We start from the raw sequence: 21,627 nt of genomic DNA, 5'->3' as shown, positions 1-21,627 counted from the left end.
AGGGATTGCTGAAGAGTCAATGAGTCGATGCAATCAACTGGTTTTCCTTAGATAGAAAACTTTGAATCAATCTGACTGGATGATCTGGTGAACTGGAAAGTGACCTGAGATGACATGATGTGAATTGGAGCTATAGAAATAAATTGGATAGAATTCTGATGCCTGGTGAAGTTCTGGGATATAAAAATTTAGTGACATGTGTCTCAAGGAGACTCACACAAATTTATATAATACAGTGAAATAGCAAGTTATAGCACTGAGAAACATTTTCATGGTTGTAGAAAATAGGACTCTGCTGTAAAGTAGACAGTAACAAAACATTTATTGTTGCTGCATCAAAAACACATTAAAAGCTGAAGGAGATATTTCTCTTCAATCAACATGGTGCTGGAATCATTGATGTTCGCAGGGTTTTAGTCAGTCCTCAAACTGCAGAAGAACAACAAAAAATGTGTAAGCAATGTGACAATCGTATAAATATTTAAAACAACCAAAGATATGATTTTAATACAATATATAAGTAGTGCTGTAAATTTAAGGTTAGATTTATCTGAACTACTTTTTGACATAAAAATGAAACTTTAATTGATCCAAAAGGCTACTGGAGAGGCTGAAGTTTAAATAAAAACATCAGAAAACTTTAAAAATGAACTGATCTGAAGAGTTTGAGTTGTGTGCCTGAAATATGCTGTTCATTTTAAAAACAATAAAATATTTTAGAAACCACAAACAGCTTAAATTGGAAGGAAACCAGAGTTTTGCTTGGTGATCCAAATAGAGACTGCTCTCTTTTGAGCCAACAGATTCAACAAAGACTCCTGGATAGGTGTCGAAACGTCTTCAAAAAACTGAGCAGAAGTCCGGTTGCCTTCCAATCTAAGCCTGTTTATTGCTGTAAAACATTTTGTTTGATAAACGTGGTGGATGTGCATCATGTGTTTCTGTGAGATAATCCTCACCTTGATTAGCTACGATGTAGTCCCTTTCAGCCCGGTCAGCTAGAAGAGACAGAAAACCAGAAGGAAATGAGAATGTTTTTATTTCATTAACCTAATTTAGTGTGAGTCAAAGTGTGTTTTGTGCACTGATTTACTGGGCTGGTAGTAGTCATAGAGGGCGATCACTGCTGGTTTAAGGTTCTGCACAGGGATCCGCTGTAGGAGCACCAGGTTGTGGTGGATTGGTACGTCCTTCATAAGCTGAGCAGAAGATAAAATCAGGATTATAAATCTGTGAAAACCTGCTGTTAAGTCCTACGTTGAGCTGCTGATTGATCTCACCTCCTTCAAGTACACCACAACATGGCTGTTCTGGTGTTCAACACGATCCACCAGCAGAGCTCCTTCAAGCTGGAAGGAGAAGAAGACATTCAACAGCCTCGATATCATCATCAGAAACAGGTTGGCTATTTTATCAATGCCTGTGTTTGGGTCAAAGTTTAACTCACATTGGTCAAAGACACTGGGTCGGGTTCAAATCCTGAGAGCAAGGAGATATCCAGGATCACCATGTTGGTGAAGTTCTCACTACCGCTGTACCTGAAACAGAACCATGGGGCACTGGTCACAACTGAGGAATAAAGTCTATATTTTCTATATTTAAGAGACAAAATCTACAAAATAACCACTTCATTACATCAGGGCTTTATAAAGGGTGAGTTACGCCTCCACTAGAGGGAGCCAGAGCTTTACAGAGGAGGACAACATGAGAGGGAAAAACATGGAAAAAGCATTTAGCCAATTTAGCTACAATTTTGACTTATTCTCTATTGTGTCAAATTAGCAAATGTTTGATCAAGAGATATGACTAAAAATGAAACAACAATCAACAGCAATATGCATGAGAACAACTTATTGACCTCTGGGTTACAGAAAGGTCAAACAGAAGCAGTTAGAAGAGGTTTATTTTCTATTTGCATGTTTACATCAAAGATGGGAGATTCAGATAAATATTTTCCGATAATTTTTTTTGGCTGATTTTGGACTAATTTCTAATATAAAGTTTAGATCAGGACGTCTCCTTTAAAAAACTGATGATGTTTGGCATATTAAGTTTTCCAGAATGTTCTTGCTGCTCTGTGGTTTCTATTCACAGGACAATAAAGAAAACTTTGTGTCACATCCAGGCCTTAATCAACACCTGCATGGGTGCATGTGGATGTTATCAAAAAATAAAATGTGTTTATATGCAAAGTTAATGAATTCCAGGTTTGCTTATTTATTTCAATCCTATGCAGTTGAAAACAAGCAGCTGTTATACTGTATAAAAAAACATTTTCTTTTATCAATGAACTGGCAGAGAAGAGGTTTAATATTGTAAAAATCTATATCTAAATCTATGTCTATTATTTAGCCTATTTAATGAGTTATTTGAATAAAGACTTATTTGTTTAATTTTTTATTTCATGATTTTTTGTTTTTTGTTTCCACAAATTTTATTTTAATATGAACCTCTTTTTAAATTTAGGGTCATTTTATTATGCGGCTTATATTCCAAAAACATACGATCAAAAGACACTAAATAAAAGCGGTTATAATATGTAGGATGCAGTAGAATTACTAAATAAAAGTGTTACAAAATGAAACAGGTTGAAAAAAAAGTAATAAATCAAAACTGAAATTAATAATTATTTGTCTAAATAAATAAAATAAAACCATAACAGATTTTTCCACCTAATTCTGTCATTTTTAGGGCTGCAACTAATGATTATTTTACAAATCCATTAATCTGTCGATTATTTTTTGGATTAATTGATTAATAATCCAAAGATGATTTTTGAAAGTTAAACCAGGTGAAACTAAAACTTTTCTACTTGAGGTGTTGTGGATAGAGCATATTGACACACAAAAAAGTTTTCTGTTCTTATCTTAAATGCAAAATATTTATATATATATATATATATATATATATATATATATATATATATATATATATATATATATATATATATATATATATATATTTTTTTTTTTTTTTTTTTTTTACAATTTTGCTTTAATTGCTGCTTTAATTTGTCAGAGTCTTGGTCTGTTTGTTCCTGTTTTTCTTGGTTTTCCATTTGTTGTCCTCTGCTGCCCTCTTGTGTCCTCCCTTGCTCTGTTTTCTGTTCTGTCCTCACCTGTTTTCAATCCCCTCATTAGCTCTCTCTTTGTCTCTGTCCCCTTTAAAAGCCCTCCCTCTTCAGTTCCTGTTTGCTGGATCCTCGTCTAACTTCTGTCTGTGTACCTAGTTTTGGTTTACCCCAGATGTCTCCTTGGTTCAGGTGCGTTTGTTGTTTTCTGTTGGACTTGATTCCTGCCCCCTGGACCTGTGAACCTCAATAAACCGACTTTAATTCACCTCTGCCAACTGGTCTCTGCATTTGGGTCCTCCAAACAAACACAGTTTCTCAACATATTTGACTTGTTCTGTCAGCTAAATGTATATTTTACAGTCTCTATATTTGTTAACTATACAGTTAATGATTAATGGATTACTAAATTAGTTGATGATTATTTTTATAATCGATTACTTAATTGATCCGACTAATTGTTTCAGCTCTAGTCATGTTTATGTTCATTACTGGGGTACGACAATATTTAATTGTAACAGCCCCATGAAAACTAGAAAATGATTTTGTATCTTCTATTAAGCCATTAGGTGGAATTTAATGCAAAGTTCACTTTTTTTTCTTGGTTTATTTCCTGCTACCTTTCTATCCTTGTTTTTTTTATAACTTACCGAGACAGAAGCTTCAGGTTGACTCTGGGAGGTCTGTGAGAGGAGTCATACTCTGGTAAAACCTCCACACTCATCGTGGTGGCATCAGGAGGGGGTGGGATGTTGTAGTGCTGAGAAATCTGAGTGAAATAAAAACGTAACATTTAATCATTCATAATTACAAATTGTTAAACTTTCTATTTTTTTTTATAGATTTTTTGCTAGACAAATACACATTATCTTGTTACAGTTCATGTAATGCTGAAAAAACAAACATATTTGTTGCACTTATCACTTATCTATGCTGTCACTGACCTGCACTGTGGCACATGCAGTTCCCTTCACCTCCAGGCTGTACTTTCCTGCCACATCCTGCAGAATCTTCTCCTGGTAAAGCAGCTTGTTGTCTGGGTTCACATTGAACACCAGCTGATCACTGGGAGAATGAACTGTCACTGTGCTGGAACCTTGAGGGCTGAACACCAGACCGGAGTACAGGGCCAGAGCCTGTAGAGCCACCACCGTGTCCTAAAGCACAGAAAGCACAGGTTGCATAGTCATTTGCCTAGAAACGTATCAGTACTGATATTTTATCCAGTAACAAGCTAATGTCAGATGGAAATTCTACAAAATCTATCTACTTCAGAATAATTTTAGCAGAGAATAAGCATTACCTAGGGAAATACTTTCTGATTGGCTACACAATGGTTACGCCGTCCTTCCAGCTAGCCCTTTTAACATGCCCTACATGGCAGGATTATCATTATTGTCTCAGAAGGGGAAGATTGTGGCAACTATTAATTATATTGGTATATAAAGCAAGCATTAGGAAACTCAGCTGAAATCCAGTCCTCCATTTGACTTGTTCAGGTGTTATTACCTCCAGCATAAATAAAAGTCTGACTGTTTCCATCGTTACCTCTACAGCAGTTTAAGGTAGAATGAAGGAATTCATTATTTTATTTAAGTGTCATGTGCCCCAACCACATGGGCTTATAAGACACGACAAACACAAACAGACAGATGACCTTAGATTTAACATCATTTCATACTAAGCAGTTGTTTTACAATGTAACAGTTTCCAGGTTCCAAGCTTGTTCCACATATCAAGCTACACAAAAAACTGTATTTTCACCGAGCAAAAATAGCTTGAAAAGCCGACATAGTTTATGTCCAAAAGACGACTGAATTTAGTTGAAAAGCTGTGATTTTCATATTGTTGGAAAGACATAAAAAACTGGGATTTTGACGTCTTTTCAATAATTATTATTGGAGTATAGTGGGACAAAATCAGGCCGACCAAACATTGTGACCTTTCACCTTCAGCCAAAAAAATGTATCAGGATTATATTGGAATTTTCTTTCAAATAAAGAACTTTCTAACTATTATACAGTGGATGATAGAAAAAAATAATAATAAAGCCTCACACCTTACATAATCAGTCTTTTAAAAGAATTCCTTTATAACGAAAAAGGAATTAGGAAATAGGCTGAAAGTCGGCCCGATTGAAAAACTCTCTCATGACTGGAGAATCGGCCCGAAAGGGGCAAAAATAATACAGTGTAGGCCTGACTTAAACCTTCATTTTTAAGAGTAATTACCTATTCTAATTTTTTCCTATTTTAAGTACACTACGTGGGTATTCAAAGAGCAAACAAGATGGACAATGAGACATATTGCCCCTCTTTTATTTTCCCAGACTGAGAGTTCCACTATCAGTGGAAATGGGTTAAATTTCCCAGTATAACGTTACAAAGGTAAAAGCAGTACCTGAGTGGAGGAGAATCCTCCATAATAGTTCTGCTGGGTCGTCAGCCACCGAACAATCCCTGCAGCATAACCCAGATCCTCGGTAGTGTGGGAGGCAGAGAGTTTAGCCAGCAGCACATAGGAGCTTATCTCCACAGACAGAGAGGCAGATGTTTCTGCTGCTGTCTGAGACCAGTGGGTGAAACCACCTGAAAGCAGCCATCAACAAACAACGGGACTGAAAATGATCCACTGTCATCAAATACTCAGTCCCAGTATAAATGACTCACCATCTTTAGCGGCCACTGAGTCGAGGTGCTGCAGGAGGTGAGCTCTGGTCTCCATGTCTCCTGCCAGAGTGAAGACGTACGCCAGCAGAGCTGTAGTGTAGATGTTGCTGAAATCATTGACGGACTCTCTGAGGCACGACAGGCTTTGGTTCACCACAGCGTCCTTTGACAAAACAAAACAACAGAAAATGATATCTATGGTAAATATGATTGTACTTCTTTAAACAAAAATTCCCCATGTTCAAAATGACTCAAAGTTTCTAATTTTGATCTTTTTGCACTCCGCTTTGTTTGTGCCTCTTGAGCTTTGGTAGTTCCTCTCAGCGCTGTCCCTCTTACCCTCACAGCAATGTTCTGCACTGCTGAAGGTTAATGGTGCGTTCACACCAAACGCCAAACCTGTTAAAATGATGCCAGTTTGTCTGCTTTGAAATTTAACTGGCCAGTAAAAACAATCAACACAGCAGGTGAAAGGCTCCATTATCTCCCCAAGTTTACTTTTAATAGTACTTCCACCTCTCCGTCAACCAGTACAAGGTACAGTTTTTTTTACTGATACTGTCTTGCCGTACTCAAATACACGGATCTGAGTTATACGATAAATTAATTTGTTACTTGCTTTGACTTTCATAACATAACATTCATAAAAGTGCACAATGTAAAATATAACAAATGGAGAGTTTTGAATCATCTACTTACATCAGAGGACATTTTCATCTCTAGAAAGGCAGAAGTTATGTAAGCACTTAGTGTCACTTCATCGGATACTCCACCCTGAGGAGACGAAGCATCACAGAGATAACATTATCAACAAATGTTTTAAAGTTCAGCCGATTCAGATAGTAGCTTTAGAAACTTATTTATTATCAGACAACTGCTTCATATATCTCAGTTCAGCAGAAATGTCACACTGGATTAAACCAGAAGACGGAGCAGCACCCAAATGGACGACAGCCTTAGTATTTCTGTGCATCAAAAAGCATGGCTGAGTCCATAGCTTCAATCTCTGTGGTCCTCATCTAATCAGTGGCTGCTGTTCTTCAAATTGAGTGAAAAATGTCTCGTTACGTCAAAGTGGTCAGTGGACAATTTTATTTTTTCCAGCTTTTATTGTCATTCCACTGTCACAAGTACAGAGCAACAAAATTAACTCCACATTTAACCCATCGCCTTGGGGAGCAGTGGGCTGCCATTGTATGGTGCCCGGAGTGCAGCGTGGGGTTAAAGGTCATTGCTCAGGGACTCAGAGTGGCAGTCTGTGGGAGTGGGGCTCGAACTAAGGACCTCAGGCTTCCAAGCTCTATGCCCTAACCACCATGCCGCCACTACCCATTATTGCCTGAATGTTCTAGAGATGTCTATCCAGAGATGCATTGGTCAATCCAATGAATTAAAGTTATCTGTCAGATATCTTCTGTTTCACAGTAGTTATCCAGTAGTCTAGTTAAAAAAAAAATTAAGGGGGATGGTGCATTTTTATTTTTTGGATGCATACATAGCCTAATTAATATATTCTATTACCTAAAGCAATATGCATGGTGTGGTTATTCCATGTCAGGTACGCCGGTCATTGACCTTGACCAAGACGCCTCACAGTAGAACCGCAGTCAGTCCCTGGACTGGCATGGCTATTGCTGCCCCTACATAGTTAGCATAGCTAGCACTGCCCCTACATAGTTAGCATGGCTATCGCTGCCCCTACAGAGTTAGCATGGCTATCACTGCCCCTACATAGTTAGCATAGCTAGCACTGCCCCTACATAGTTAGCATGGCTATCGCTGCCCCTACAGAGTTAGCATGGCTATCGCTGCCCCTATATAGTTAGGGACCTATTTCTTGCTGGGATCAGCTTCGTAGTCATAGTAGGACACTTCTTTGATTAGATTTATTTTGCTCAGGCAACTCATAAGTCCACAGCCCGCCAAATGTTGAAAGGGCAATGTTATTGCCATTACTGTTAATATATACACTGCCTGGCCAAAAAAAGTCGCCACCTGGATTCAACTAAGCAGATAGGTACGATCCTCCTATTGGATAATTACTGCATGGGTGATTATCTTTCAGCTGGCAACAAGTTATTTAACCCCAACTGGTGCAATGACTTGCTTCTTATTTCCTAAACAACCATGTCGAAAGACACATCCCGTGGTCATGGAAAAGATGTTAGTCTGTTTGAGAAGAGTCAAATCATTGGCATGCATCAAGCAGAGAAAACATCTAAAGAGATTGCAGAAACTACTAAAATTGGGTTAAGAACTGTCCAACGCATTATTAAAAACTGGAAGGATAGTGGGGACCCATCATCTTCAAGGAAGAAATGTGGCAAGAAAAAATCCTAAATGATCGGGATCGGCGATCACTTAAACGTGTGGTGAGATCAAATCGAAGAAAAACAACAGTAGAACTCAGGGCTATGTTTAATACTGAAAGTAAGAGCATTTCCACACGCACAATGCGAAGGGAACTCAAGGGACTGGAACTGAACAGCTGTGTAGCCGTAAGAAAACCACTAATCAGTGAGGCCAAATGACCAAAATTTTTTGAATTAGAGTTGAATGTTCTATCTAAAAAACAATTTTTTTCTGTTTTTAGGAGAACTTGTTTATTTTAGTCCATGTCTGCAGAGTATCCTTTGTAGGATGAACCACGGCCATATGGGGCTCTCTTTCATAGGACAATACTTGACAAACCTAAAGTCACTTGGTTAAATGTAAAATGCCTTATAAGATAAAAGAAAATACCTTACGCATCACAGCACATTTTATCTGAACTTACCTTCATTCTGTTGTTGAAGAGCTTTCCTGACTGCTCAAAGCAGCCGTTGCTACGTTGCTTTTTGATCAGCCAAGTCTTTGATTGCTCTAGTATTTCTGGGTCGATGTAGACGAAAGACTGAGCTTTGGAGAAAGATCTCAGAACAAAAGCTGTCAGCCTGCAGAACAACGAGAACATTTCACATTAACTGACCTCAAATGATGTTTTTGATTAGAATAAAATAGCTTTGAAACAAACCAGTTCTATCATTGTTGTTTGTTGGGAATTTTGACGTTATTGATGAATACAAGAGTATTTTAATGATATCTACATTTACATGGACAAAAGTAATCAGAATAAAATGCTGACTGGAGGTAAACTGTGTCATGTGAACATGCGAGTCAGAATATTTTTTAATTGATTTGGTAGGATTATCCATCCGTCCATTTTCCGTCACGCTTATCCCTGCTGGGGCAGTGAGGGGTGCTGGTGCCTATCTCCGGCGGTCTACAGGCGAGAGGTGGGGTCCACCCTGGACAGGTCTCCAGTCCATTGCAGGGCAACACAGAGAAAAACAGGACAAACAACCATTCACGCACACTCACACCTAAGGAGAATTTTTTGGTAGGATTATATTATATTATAAATTATAATCTGACTGAGAGGGATGGTTTACGCCAGCTCACAATCCAATCAGCGTGCATGTAAACATTTCACAGGATCAAGTTATTCTAAATGGGTAAGGTTGACCTTGTCAGGGTTTGGCGTTGGTTAGAGGACCCAAATGCAGACGCAAGTAGGCAGAGGTGAATTTAAGTGGGTTTAATAAGGTTCACAGGAACTGAGGCAGGAATAAAAAAATCCAACAAAATAATAAACGAACCAGAACCAAGGAGACATCATGGGAAAACCAAACTCTAGCAACCAGGGAGAGACAAGGAAGGCAGACAGACGTTAGACGAGGATCCAGCAAACAGGAACTGAAGAGGGAGGCTTTTAAAGGGGACAGAGACAAAGAGAGGGCTAACGAGGGAATTGAAAACAGGTGAGGGCAGAACAGAAAACAGAGCAAGGGAAAGAGGACACAAGGGGGCAGCAGAGGACAACAAATATAAAACCAAGAAAATAGGAACTAACAAACCAAGACCATGACAGACCTAAGTGTACACTTGGTTATTTATTGTCTTTACACTTTGAGTGGCTAAATGCTACCAGAATAATCTGACTTGTTTGCCTGTACAGTGTGTGTTTCCGTGAATTGCTATCTGCCCTGAGGTTTTCCAGGGGCTCGGAACCTTAGGTCCAGTGAAAGAAACTGATTGCCTGTGTCCAAACCTCTGCCCTAATCACTATATAGTTGTTACACCATTTTAGATGAGCGTCCAACAATGCACCTTGAAAAGTAGTGACCATCCATGTCACTAGAGGAGCAGCCATATCCCAGATTGCTTTGCAAGAGCTCACCTCTCAAAGCATCATGGGATTTGTTGTGGTAGATAAAGATGGAACAGGCACAGTGTGGGGAGTTACATGACCAACAGGGAGCGAAAAGTAGTGATCATAAGTCTGACCAGTTAGTTCACTATAAAATCCACTATATAGTCCCCTCTCTATATAGTGATTGATGGATTTAGGGGTTAGGGTGGACTTTCAGACACAGCCTTTTTTTTTCCAAAGCAAAAGATTTTGAACAATTCTATGCTCCAAATTTCTTCATTCTTAGACACCATCCACCTTGACTGTACACCAGTTCCTTTAAACTGGACATACAGAACTTTAACTGTCCCGTATGTCTTGACATTACCCTGATAGAACACCTTTTGGATGAATTAGAGCAGAGAGTAGCAGCTAGACTTAACGAATATCAGTTTATAATCTAACAAATCTGCTTCTGGAGGAATGTCAGAAATCCCCAATGAACAAGCTCCTAAACCTCATAAAGCCTTCTCAAAAGACTTAAAGATGTAATAGCTGCAGAGAGTAGAAGGAAAAATCCTATCAAACCCATGGAATACCAATGGGATGTCACTAAAAGATGATGACCCCTAAGTTCAGTTTAATTAATTTCAATTTAATTTCAGTTTATTTCTATTGCTCCAATTCACATCATTTTATCTCAGCTCACTTTCAAGATCATCCTGTCAGATTGGTTCCAAGTTTTCTATCTAAGGAAAACCAGCTGATTGCATCGACTCATTGACTCTTCAGCAATCCCTCACACTAAGCATGCTTGTAGCGACAGTGGAGAGGAAAAACTCCCTTTGAACAGGAGGAAACCTCCAGCAGAACCAGGCTCAGTGTGAGCGGCCATCTACTGAGGCCCACTGGGGTTCAAGGAGACAGAAACAGATATAGAAAAAGAAGCATAGATACAAAAGGCAGTTCCCTATCATTTGCAGTCACTTGTCAGATCGCTAATGCTATTGCTAACGGTAAGACTAACATTTGCTTAGCATTTAACTTTCAATTTCAGGAGAAAAACAGCCACCCTGCCTTGCTTCTGGGTTCCTTTGCTCCCTTAAATTGAGGACCACCACTTCAAAGCTTGTCTGACGTTCAGCCTCATTTTATTATTATTATTTTTTTTATTAAATCTGAGAAATATAAGTTTCAATATGACAAAGCTATTTCTTAGCTCTACTATTCCTATTGGTACAGCATCCTGTCATGTAACCACTGGCATCAAAATCAGAAGTTAATGTTTATATTGCTTCTAAATTTATGATCAATTATTTATCTGCTATGTATTAATTTTCATTATTTCTTTTTGAAAAATAGCAATGACCTTTAACCTTTTGAAAAAATATTTGAGAAAAAAAACAAGCTTAACAGGAAGGTTAGTCTAACTTAATATAAGTGCAATTACAATGAGAGGGGTATGAAAAATAAGTTTTACTTCTTCATGCCCCTTCAGATAATTTACATTATTGGTGGAGGGTTTTGTTTCTTTTTATGTTCAGTTGAATTTAGTTAGTTTAGAAATTGGTGTTTGGTTTGGTTGATGTTAACTAGTCTATTTGTGTGTATTTGGTTGATTCATTTATTGTTGTTTGTCAAATTTTCTGAAATAAATTCCAATTCATTCATTCATTCATTCATTCATTCGTTCAAAGCAAAATGAAGCATGGGGCGACAGTGGCCTTGGATGTAGGAGTTTGTCCTGAAATCGAAGGGTTGACGGTTCAAACTCCGGCTTTCAGTGTCAATGTGTCCTTAGGCAAGACGCTTGACCTGCATTGCCTACTGATGGTGGTCAGAGGGCCCAGTAGTGCCAGTGTACCTCAGCCACGCTTCTGTCAATGAGCCCCACGGCAGCTGTGGCTACAATGTAGCTCACCACCATCAGTGTGTGCCTGAATGACTAAATGTAGTGTAAAGCACTTTGGTCAAGTCCTCAGACTTAAAAAAACAAGGATTGAATAGTTTAATAAATACTGTTTATTTTAAAAATGACTTCCAGTCTACCTCCACATCTTTTTTAGAAATTAAGGTATTTTGTTTTATCACTCTGTCAGAATCGCACTGATACAGCTTTGGGTCTGTGTGAAAGGGCTGTCAGGATGTAAACCTTGGATCGATGTGAGTGAGTGTTTATCTGGTTAGTGAAGTTCTCACCAGGTGTTTCCTGGTCCTGATCCAAATGTGCTGTATGCACCTTCAAAGTCTTTGTAATTCAGCTGTCTCTGGTAACCTGTAGAACATCAGGAACAGGTTTGTATCCAAGGGGACGTAAAGTTAACATCATGAATTTACAAACATATCATCATGTTTCTGCTTCGGTGGAGAAATCAAAGATACTTTAATGATTTCAGTTTAAGTTAACTTACATTTTCTACAAATTCCTGGAAGGATCTTTTTGGTTTTTAGATACATTTTCAGCTTTTTTTTATATGAAAATGGAAGTTCTACAAATGTGCGCGGCTAGATCGGCGGTTAGATCGGCTCTGGCTGATCTAACAACATTAGGAGGGTGATTACTTCCTGTTAACAGTGTTAGATTCTCCTACAGCTAATGAAGGACAAAACGAGAGAAGCAATGTTAAAACGTAAAACATTTAATTATCTTGTGACAGTGAAATGTCTAAGTCTTAAGTTTTCACATTAAAACGACGGGATGATATTTCAGACATGTTTTGTAAAGTAGTGGAGTGGAACCCCAGTACGGCTGAGTCCCCCCCCACCCCTGGCTCTTTCTTTTGATGTCAGGGGTTTGCAAAGGGGGCAAACACAGTGTAAATACATGATTTTACAGCAAATTCAAAAGCTCTGCAAACTCAAAAATTAGACTAAAACACAACTACAAAAGAACACATGCAAAGAAAAATTACAAAAAGTTGTAAAAATCCCTGCAAGATAAGAAAAGCTGCAAAGTAGCGCTGCATAACGAAGGTGCCTGACACCACTTGGAAGAGAGGATCATAAACTCATATGGAACCAGATCTTCTGTATCAAGCTGTTAAAGGAGATTCATTAATATTATAAGGTTTATAAGTATAACTGACCTTATCATCCATCTAGCTTTCTTTGGATGATATCCCAATTATTGATTTAAATTGTGGTAACATCTGTCTTATCGTCTCCGTATGGGTTAATGATTGTCTTCTTCTCCTTTCCTCAGGTCTCTCTAGAATCTCTCTAAAATTGCTTCAATTATTCCCATTAAGGGATTTCATCAATTTGACCAAGACTGACTGATATTAGAACATTTCAGAACGTCTGGTTTTCCTCCTAGTTGTTGTGTTTGGTGTTGTGCTCTGTGGATCAGGTCTTAAATATCTAGATTGCTGCATCAAATGTCCCCGTGTGGGACATTAAAACTCTAACATGAATAGTTTAAAGATATCAACCTTTTCTATTTGGAGCTTTGATCCTTTAACTGTGTTCTAAATGAAAGAGAGTTACCGCTGGTTAAGAAGTTGGATGCCTTCTCCTTAATGGCTGAGGTCAGCTGTTGAGAACGTTGTAGATATTCCAGGATGTAGATGTTAGGAGCCAGCAGTGCCATGTTCTGTTCCCCACATCCATACGGCAACTGCAGCAGACCATCCAAGTTCTGTAGGGCGCGGCCAAGAATGTCACCTGTGCAGAAACAGAAACACAGAGCTCACCTCATTTGATTGACCCGTTTTGTATCATTTGTTGAGAAAAATGTTTTCAATGAATTCAAAAACTTAAACGGATGTTTATTGGGATGCAGCATTAAGACCAGGATTAGCAAAAAATTGGAGCAACTGTGTTTTGTTGACCCATGCGATTTACCGAGGACAGATACTGAGGTACGGCCAGATCCCTCAATCACGTTCTGAGGCAGCTGTAGCTCCGTTTCCTCAGTCAGAGCTTCACCTGAGTTTATACAAAAACAGTTTTCAGTTATTATTACACAACCTCAACAGACGGACGATTTAAAAACAAATGAAGAAATTAATTAACTTCAATATTCAGCTTTCCAACACATTGTCACGGTGATCAGAGAGTCATGAATGCTACAACTAAACACACTAAACCTGCAATATTTCCAAACATGTTTGTAAGGTTTATTCAATGATGATTATAAAGTTAATGTGTTAATGTGTGTACATATAAAATATTGAGGAAATGAGATGCTTCACTTGTTTACTGCAAACTGTAATGCAACGGTGGTGGAAAATTACTGATGTTTGTGCAAGGCTAAATCACAGTTATCAGAAGAGCACTCTGTTTTGTGATTCAGTCATAGGAGCATTCAGTCCTGTGACTTGATCAATTTCCTTATCAGAAGAACACTCTGTTTTGTAACCCACCCCATGTGTTATGAACTGCTAATAAAAAAGCTCTGCAGAGAAAGTCTGTTAGAGAGTTAGAGAGTTGGGTGTAGCTCTCTCCTTCTGCAGAAGCTGCTAAAGATCACTTTCCTGTGTGGACTCAGTTCCTCTTTTACGAACCTACATTTTTGAACCTAACAATGTTCTGTTCTTCAATGAAGACTTTACTACTAAAAGTTTGATGTATGCAGATCTAAAGGAGAAATAAAGGGATTTTGTGAGAAATCAAGTCTTTGAAAAATGTGGTTAACTTTTAATGCCATTCAATTTCTAAATGGTGGGTTTGGATAAAAGACTTTGATTCTCCAAAGTTCTGCGACATCAGGGATGAGAACATTACCTTTTATTTATTTTATTTTTTTTAACCTTTGATGTAACAACACTGTATTGTTTTATTTTTGTTTCCACATTTAAAGATCAACAGATGTTCTCATGAGAAAATTTAAATCTTCTGACGGGTCGGATAATAATTAACCAAATTATTGAGGAATCTGTGATGCTGAGAGTTTCATTCTTCTTTTCAAGCATCCAGCATGCCGAGGTGAGTGAATTTTATTAGCTCACACTTAGCCTCCTTCAATAAAGCATTAGCTAAGGAGCTAACCTGGTATTATACTGAAATCATCTTTAAATTTATCTTTACTCATTTTGGGGAGAAATAAATAGAGCTAATTTTGACCCACTTTCAAACCCCTTTTCTAATCAGGGTACAAATGAGCATCTTATTCTACATTTATCTCATTTATATTTATATACTTATTTCCCATTACAATGTCAATGTAGCATTAGCAACATTAGCAGTTATCCACAGTTTGTTTACCATCTTTCCTGGTCTTTTGAATAATACGTAAAAGGTACAAGCAGAAAGACATTTAGATTGCCGGTGGGTCACTGATTGGTGGAATTAGGCCTTTGATGGAACAGAGAAGGCCTGCTGGTAGCCAGTCGGGCTAATGCTAGTACTGTTATAGTATCCAATATTGTTAAAACACGTTTTAACATGAAAAAGTCCAATTTGACAACTCTTTAAATCAGAGTAATTATAAGGTCATTGCTACCTAAATGGGACCTAATTGGTGGGAGTGCTGTTGCAGTCCTTGTCATGTGCGGTATACTTGGCATGTAAGAGCTGTGGCCCTCATGCCACAGAATGCATCAACAAGCCCAAAATAACACATGGACTCCTGTTTCACCTGGTGGCCAGATGATGTATGCGACAGTATGAAATGCTGAGGAAGGTGTTGCTGGAGAGTTCTGGATCTAAAGCTGCAGACCTTCCTGCACCATTAAAACAAATAGCAGATCAACAATAATACAAACATGTTTACATCCACAGCCTGTTGTTTTTTCCTCCCAATCAACCTGTGCAAAGTGTAGACCATCGGCGTCGCCAGACCCCATTTACTGGGGCCCCAGTATAAATGAGCTGTGCCCCAGTATAAATCTCATGAATATTTGCAACAGTAATACATTTTTTAATTAACAAGTTAAGATAATTCCAATGGGAGGAGACGTATATTTCTACTCCAAATTCAGGATGTATTAGCGCCCCCACGTCAGCGCATGTCACTGCATGAACTGCAGGTAAACTAACGCGCTGGGACACTGTGCGGCCGCGACGCATTTTTAGTCCTGGTAACATTTCTTACCTGTCAATTTTATTATTTTCCCAGTGAAACCACATGATTTATAGGCTACTAACTGAAAATGACTGCATTGGATTGTAGATGGATATCAGGAAATTCCTCACACGAAGCAGAGACAGGGAAGCAGTAAAACAAGATGAGAGAGAGGGAGGTAAGGTCCCGTGATGAATTAGTGATTTAAGCTAACCAGTTACATTAGGAACGTTATAAGCAATATGATTGATATTTACATAATTATAGATTTATGTTTTTTTATGTTTGCTGTTGAGAATGAGAATGAAGGTGCTGGAGTAGGAAAGGGAGGAGGAGGTGAGACTGACAGGCAAGAGACAGGAGAGAGACAGGAGAGACAGGACCATGAAGATGATGAGGGAGCAACAACCAGCTTCCACAAACAAGAAGGAGACATTAGTGACTTAGGGGGAAAGCATGATGGTCCTAAACAAGTGAAGTTGTCCCACTATCCCCAGGACAAATTTGGAGTAAAAAAACTTTCATTTAATTCAAAATGGTTTGAAAGCTTTTTATGGTTGAAAAAGAAAGGATATGCAGTGTGTTTTCAACTTACTTGATAACATCATGTTCCCCACACTAACGCAGGTCATCCAGATCTCCTCACCATCCCAGTCTACAGCTGGAGTTGTGAAAGGTCATTCAGTGTATTGAGAAGGCTGCACACTTGGCTGAGGTGCACAATGGGACAAGACAGGCTCCACCATCTGGCTATTTTATCAGTTGAAAAGGAAGAACTTTCTAAGCTGAATCACAGTCTAGTGATTGACCGCTTTGCAAAAATGAAAAATAGGAGGTACACTTTAATGCTCAAAAAATAAAAGAAAAACTTAGTTCAGGTTGAGTTAAACTTTCCCCCAAACTAAAACCCTGAAACCTAGGAATTAATGATTACTTCAGAATGTGTATAAGGACACTTTTTATTTGTCAGAGTTGGTGATGTCTTATTTTTTATAGCTGCAATGTTGAAAATGTTCATGTTTGTTAAAACAAATATGCTCTTACACTCATTAATATCTCAACTGGTAATTTTGGTAGGAATGTATCAGGGTGGGGCAGTGTGCTTGTCTGTATTTGTGTATTATGGAGGGGCACATGCGGTAGGGGGCCAGTGCCCCAGTAAAGCTTTGTGCCTAGCAACGCTCCTGGTGTAGACTTTACTGACCTTTGGGGCAGAGCAGCCAGTTGTGTGTCTTTACTACTTCAACTCCTTCAGCCTGAGAGAGAGACGCCAGTTAGAGCTGACAGTCATTCATCATCAGTCGTCCTTATTTATGGAAAGCCAATAACCAGACAGATGTTTGTATTTTTGAATAACGTTTGTTCAGACAAACCTTGACAATTAGAGGACGGGTGACAACATCGATGCGGCCTCTGTCTGGGATGCTCACAATCTCATTGTCACAAGAAGCCTGAGATGGAATGGCCTCAGCAGACACGGTCACATTTACAACCCCTAAAAACATTTAAACATATCAAATGCTCACAGCCTGTGCTCCTCCTTCAGATCCATGACCTTTTCAGGTTTGAAGGGAAACAGAGATTTGTTCCCACAGTCCATCACCTTAGTTATAATAACTGCAGTTTGTTGTTGAAACAGAAAAAGTCTCCTCCTCACCTAAAGCTGTAGCTGTCATGGTCCAGCTGAGGGTCTTCTGCTCGTTGGCGCAAAGGCAGGATGTGTACTGGTCCCCAGAGAGGGGTGTGAGGGTGTAATCTGAGGATTTCTCTGCTTTCACTGTCACCTGTTTAGGAAGATAAACTTAGCATCTTGGACTGTCAGTGGATTAATGTGTGACTTTGTCCAAGTTAGCTGTTAAGTGTTTATAGTAGCTTCTTTCCTTTTTTTGTCTTGTTTATTAAAACAGTCCAGCTTCAGTTAGCCTTAAATATTTTTAGAGTTACTTATTTAGTTACTTATTGTTGTTTTAAAGTTAGATTTTCCATATATCACTTGTTCCTTTTTTTCTTCTTTAAAGGAATAGTACACCCAAAACATGATTAGCCTTCATTTTCTACTCACCCCCATGCTGAACAACACTCTGGAGTACTTTTTTGATATCTCAAATGCATCTGGAGATCTGGGAGGCTTCTTGCTGTCTGCTGACATTCAAATAATGGAGGTCTATGGCGCCCGAGGCAGAAAGGTCCATAAAATAGAATAGAATGTTTTTAGAGCATAAACAGTAGTGTATAGGATTTCCTGAAAGCGCGTTCACGACGCTACGGAAGCCGCGGCAGACAAAACCAGATGAAAGTGCGCATTCAGCTCGGCAAAGAACTCATGCTCTTCCTCTGAAGTCTGAAGTCTGAACACTGAAGTCCTCAGACATTTTTCTTTCGTTGTTTCTTTCTTTGCACAGGTAAACAGCACATTTCTTCTTCTACGCTTGCATTATCCGCAGAGCAGACGCTGAATGCGCACTTTCATCTGGTTTGGTCTGCCGGTTTCCGTAGACTCGTGAACGCGCTTTCAGGAAATCCTATACACTACTGTTTATGCTCTAAAAACATTCTAAATGACTTCGTTTCGAGTAAATTCTGGACGCTACCCACTCAGGACACTTGGAATACATTGGACGAGCAGTATGGAGGAATATTGACACGTTTTTTGTGGACTTTTATGGACCTTTCTGCCTCGGGCGCCATAGACCTCCATTATTTGAATGTCAGCAGACAGCAAGAAGCCTCCCAGATCTCCAGATGCATTTGAGATATCAAAAAAGTACTCCAGAGTGTTGTTCAGCATGGGGGTGAGTAGAAAATGAAGGCTAATCATGTTTTGGGTGTACTATTCCTTTAAGGATTTATAGTGGTTCAAATATAATGACATGTTAAGCATATATTTTGTTTGGGGTGGGGGTGGGGGGGTCCATGAACCTATGTTGCTGTCAGAAGATAACTTACAGGATCACATACCTCATACTTGCCTATCTAACACTATGGTATTTATGTTTTAACTTCTTTGAAATACCCTGAAAATGCTTTAGGATATAGACGTCACTATCAGGGAAGCAAATGCTTGTACAAAACAAAGGATGCAATCTTACCATAATGCACTTGGTCAGGTAGTTAAAGACGGTTGCCTTCAGCTCAAAGTTCTCCCCTCGGATTATAGAGTAGGGCAGGGTGAGCTCCAGGAAGAAAGGCTGGAAGACGGTGAGATTCTGACGAGGAGCCAAACCAAAACCCTGAGAGGACAAACAGAAAGTCTCTGTCTCCCAGGTGGTGATGGTGTCTGGGACAGTGAAGGACACGTCCTTCGTCCCAGAAGGTCTGAATCAACAAAAAATAAAATGTAATTATAAGTGTAGGATATGCAAACATAAAGAAATAGCACACATTAAGTAACTAGTAAGCACAGTTTTTAGTATGTTTAGCATGAATGCATACGATCATTGTGGCCATAAAAGAGCCATTAATACAATAACAGGCCATGGAGAAAGTCTTAATGCACGTTTTAACTGTCAGAAATAACAGTAGTAATTGACAAAAAAGGTTAGCACAGCTTTTTGGAGAAAAAAGGTATTCTATATTTAGATTTACGAAAAGTAAAAACATCATCATTGAACCTAAATATTATAGCATCCAAAAAATATACCGACAGCCACCAGCAAACAACCACCACAGAGCCGGTAAAGGAAAATGGAGGAGTGAAAGTGCATCTCTAACATGCAGCAAAAGGGATTTAGATTTTCTCCCTCAAAAATCATATAGGAGCTCTGGCCAAAACACTTGTAACTTTACTCTCCTTACAGCCAATCACGTTTTATTTCCGATTTAGACAGATTTTTGTCGTAGTTTTGTTCATAAAATATGTCAATTACTAGATCGTTAGACACATTAGCTTTTAAAAACAAACATTACATGTTTGATTGACGAGGATCTTATTAAAGTAAGGATCTTATTATGGATCTTATTAAAGATTGTGAATAACTTTTACTTTTAAAGTTATTCACAATCTCTCCCCTCCATACCTTTCTGATTTACTTCAAATTTCTACTCCCTCCCGCACTCTTAGATCTTCTTCTACCACTCACTTAGTTGTTCCTTCAGCCCGTCTTAAAACCATGGGGAGCAGAGCTTTTTCACGTTCTGCGGCCACACTCTGGAACTCTCTCCCCTCTGACATCTGCAAAACCGAGTCTTTACCCGTATTCAAATCCAAACTCAAAACCCACATGTTCAAGATTGCCTTTTCATTATGATTTTATATTACTTTCCTCTGTGTAATTTGTGTTGTTTCTTTTAATTATGACGACTGCTTTTTACCATTTATTGTTTTTATATGTACAGTGACCTTGAGTGTTTTGAAAGGCGCTTGAAATAAAATGTATTATTATTATTATTATTATTATTAAAGAATGATCGGCATTTTTAAAGAGAACTGAATGTTTAAAAGGAGAAGATTCTTCAACTCAGCGACAGGATATGAAATGCATTTGCTTTTGGTTTATTTCAAATGAGCAAAAAGCGGATAATTTTTTTATTACACTTAAATAGATTAATTAATTTCATGGGTGGAAAAGGAATTACCTTAGGGTTAGGATTAGGATTCACTCAGTGGTAACCTACTGAGCCTACTGGCACAATCTGAAGCCATTCCATGGGGCTGATAACCGCTAATAACGAGGATTTATTTAGATGATAACAATCGAAACAGCTGCAAACAGCCACTCAGTATTTACTGTGTAAAAGAAGACAGAATCAAACTAAAGAGGAACCCAGTGAGATGATGAACAGGTTCCATCTATTAGACCGTTTTTATTCTATATCTTCACCTACTGCCAGATATTTCACCTAAATAGATACATTGATCCACCATCATTCAAGAAATAAATTTGTCATGTTATTGTGGTCATAACAGGCTATGGTAAGCCATTTTGATATGTACTAGTTTTACGTATATGTATTCCTGATATTTAAAAAACAAAATTGTTCTCAAAATGACCATTAAAAAAATTATGACATTCTTCACATCTAGAATAAACATTCTGATGAATCTCAGATCTCATTTCTATTCTTATATTTCCTAATTCTATTCTCATATTCTTATATTTTGACTATGAAGAAATGTATTTCAGATATCATAAATATATACTTAGTCAAGCTGGTTGATGTCAGAACGGCCAATTAAAATATGTAAACATTTCTAAGTATTTATTTCTTACTTGTATATATATATATATATATATATATATATATATATATATATATATATATATATATATATATATATATATATATATATATATATATATATTATTTAACTTTCTGAAATTCAGTTTCTGCTGCAAAAAATGTAATTGTTTAAACCGTTCAGTCTAGGAATGGAATTTTTTATATCAGGAATCTTATTTTAGTTATCTACAAATGGAACAACAGAGAGACGAGTGCTTTTAATAAGTGGAAAAACTTCCTGCCATAGTGGACTTCATCTAGACCTACTTATCACCAACATTCTTCTACTCCCATCTTCATCTCCTTTGAAGCTGTAGTGCTGCTTCTCTGTATTTTGAACAGAATCTCCATTTTATTTTTCACTTCTTCATTAAAATCTAGTTCCACACTTTAAGGGTCCACTGAGTAAATTTATAGTACATTTTTTACTCCTATGAGGAGTCGTCATTATTTGACCTGTATGAAATATCCAAAAAGTGTTCAGAATGATCCT

At 38.1% G+C, this 21,627-nt stretch overlaps 1 protein-coding gene across 2 annotated transcripts in view; it reads right to left on the bottom strand.

The window, feature by feature from the left end:
* Nucleotides 1-298: 298 nt before the first annotated feature.
* Nucleotides 299-21,627, bottom strand: part of LOC119775456 (alpha-2-macroglobulin-like) — a 44,666-nt gene continuing 23,337 nt past the window's right edge. For both annotated transcript variants that reach the window (XM_038273447.1, XM_038273448.1), the window contains exons 19-36: nt 19,004-19,229; nt 17,572-17,698; nt 17,288-17,409; nt 17,119-17,170; nt 13,754-13,837; nt 13,397-13,573; nt 12,110-12,185; nt 8,516-8,672; nt 6,439-6,513; nt 5,740-5,902; nt 5,471-5,658; nt 4,015-4,227; nt 3,721-3,839; nt 1,448-1,538; nt 1,281-1,349; nt 1,094-1,199; nt 960-998; nt 299-429 (exon numbers count right to left, since the gene is read on the bottom strand). In XM_038273447.1, coding sequence (XP_038129375.1) covers nt 425-429; nt 960-998; nt 1,094-1,199; nt 1,281-1,349; nt 1,448-1,538; nt 3,721-3,839; nt 4,015-4,227; nt 5,471-5,658; nt 5,740-5,902; nt 6,439-6,513; nt 8,516-8,672; nt 12,110-12,185; nt 13,397-13,573; nt 13,754-13,837; nt 17,119-17,170; nt 17,288-17,409; nt 17,572-17,698; nt 19,004-19,229 — 2,089 coding nt within the window. In that variant the 3' untranslated portion in view covers nt 299-424. The remainder of the gene's footprint in view (nt 430-959; nt 999-1,093; nt 1,200-1,280; nt 1,350-1,447; nt 1,539-3,720; nt 3,840-4,014; nt 4,228-5,470; nt 5,659-5,739; nt 5,903-6,438; nt 6,514-8,515; nt 8,673-12,109; nt 12,186-13,396; nt 13,574-13,753; nt 13,838-17,118; nt 17,171-17,287; nt 17,410-17,571; nt 17,699-19,003; nt 19,230-21,627) is intronic.

This window comes from Cyprinodon tularosa, unplaced genomic scaffold, assembly GCF_016077235.1.
Source record: "Cyprinodon tularosa strain WSP-4 unplaced genomic scaffold, ASM1607723v1 ctg871, whole genome shotgun sequence".
In the NCBI taxonomy this organism is placed as follows: Eukaryota; Metazoa; Chordata; class Actinopteri; order Cyprinodontiformes; family Cyprinodontidae; genus Cyprinodon; species Cyprinodon tularosa.
The sequence above is the reverse complement of the archived record's forward strand: the minus strand, read 5'-3'. Positions and strand labels throughout refer to the sequence as shown.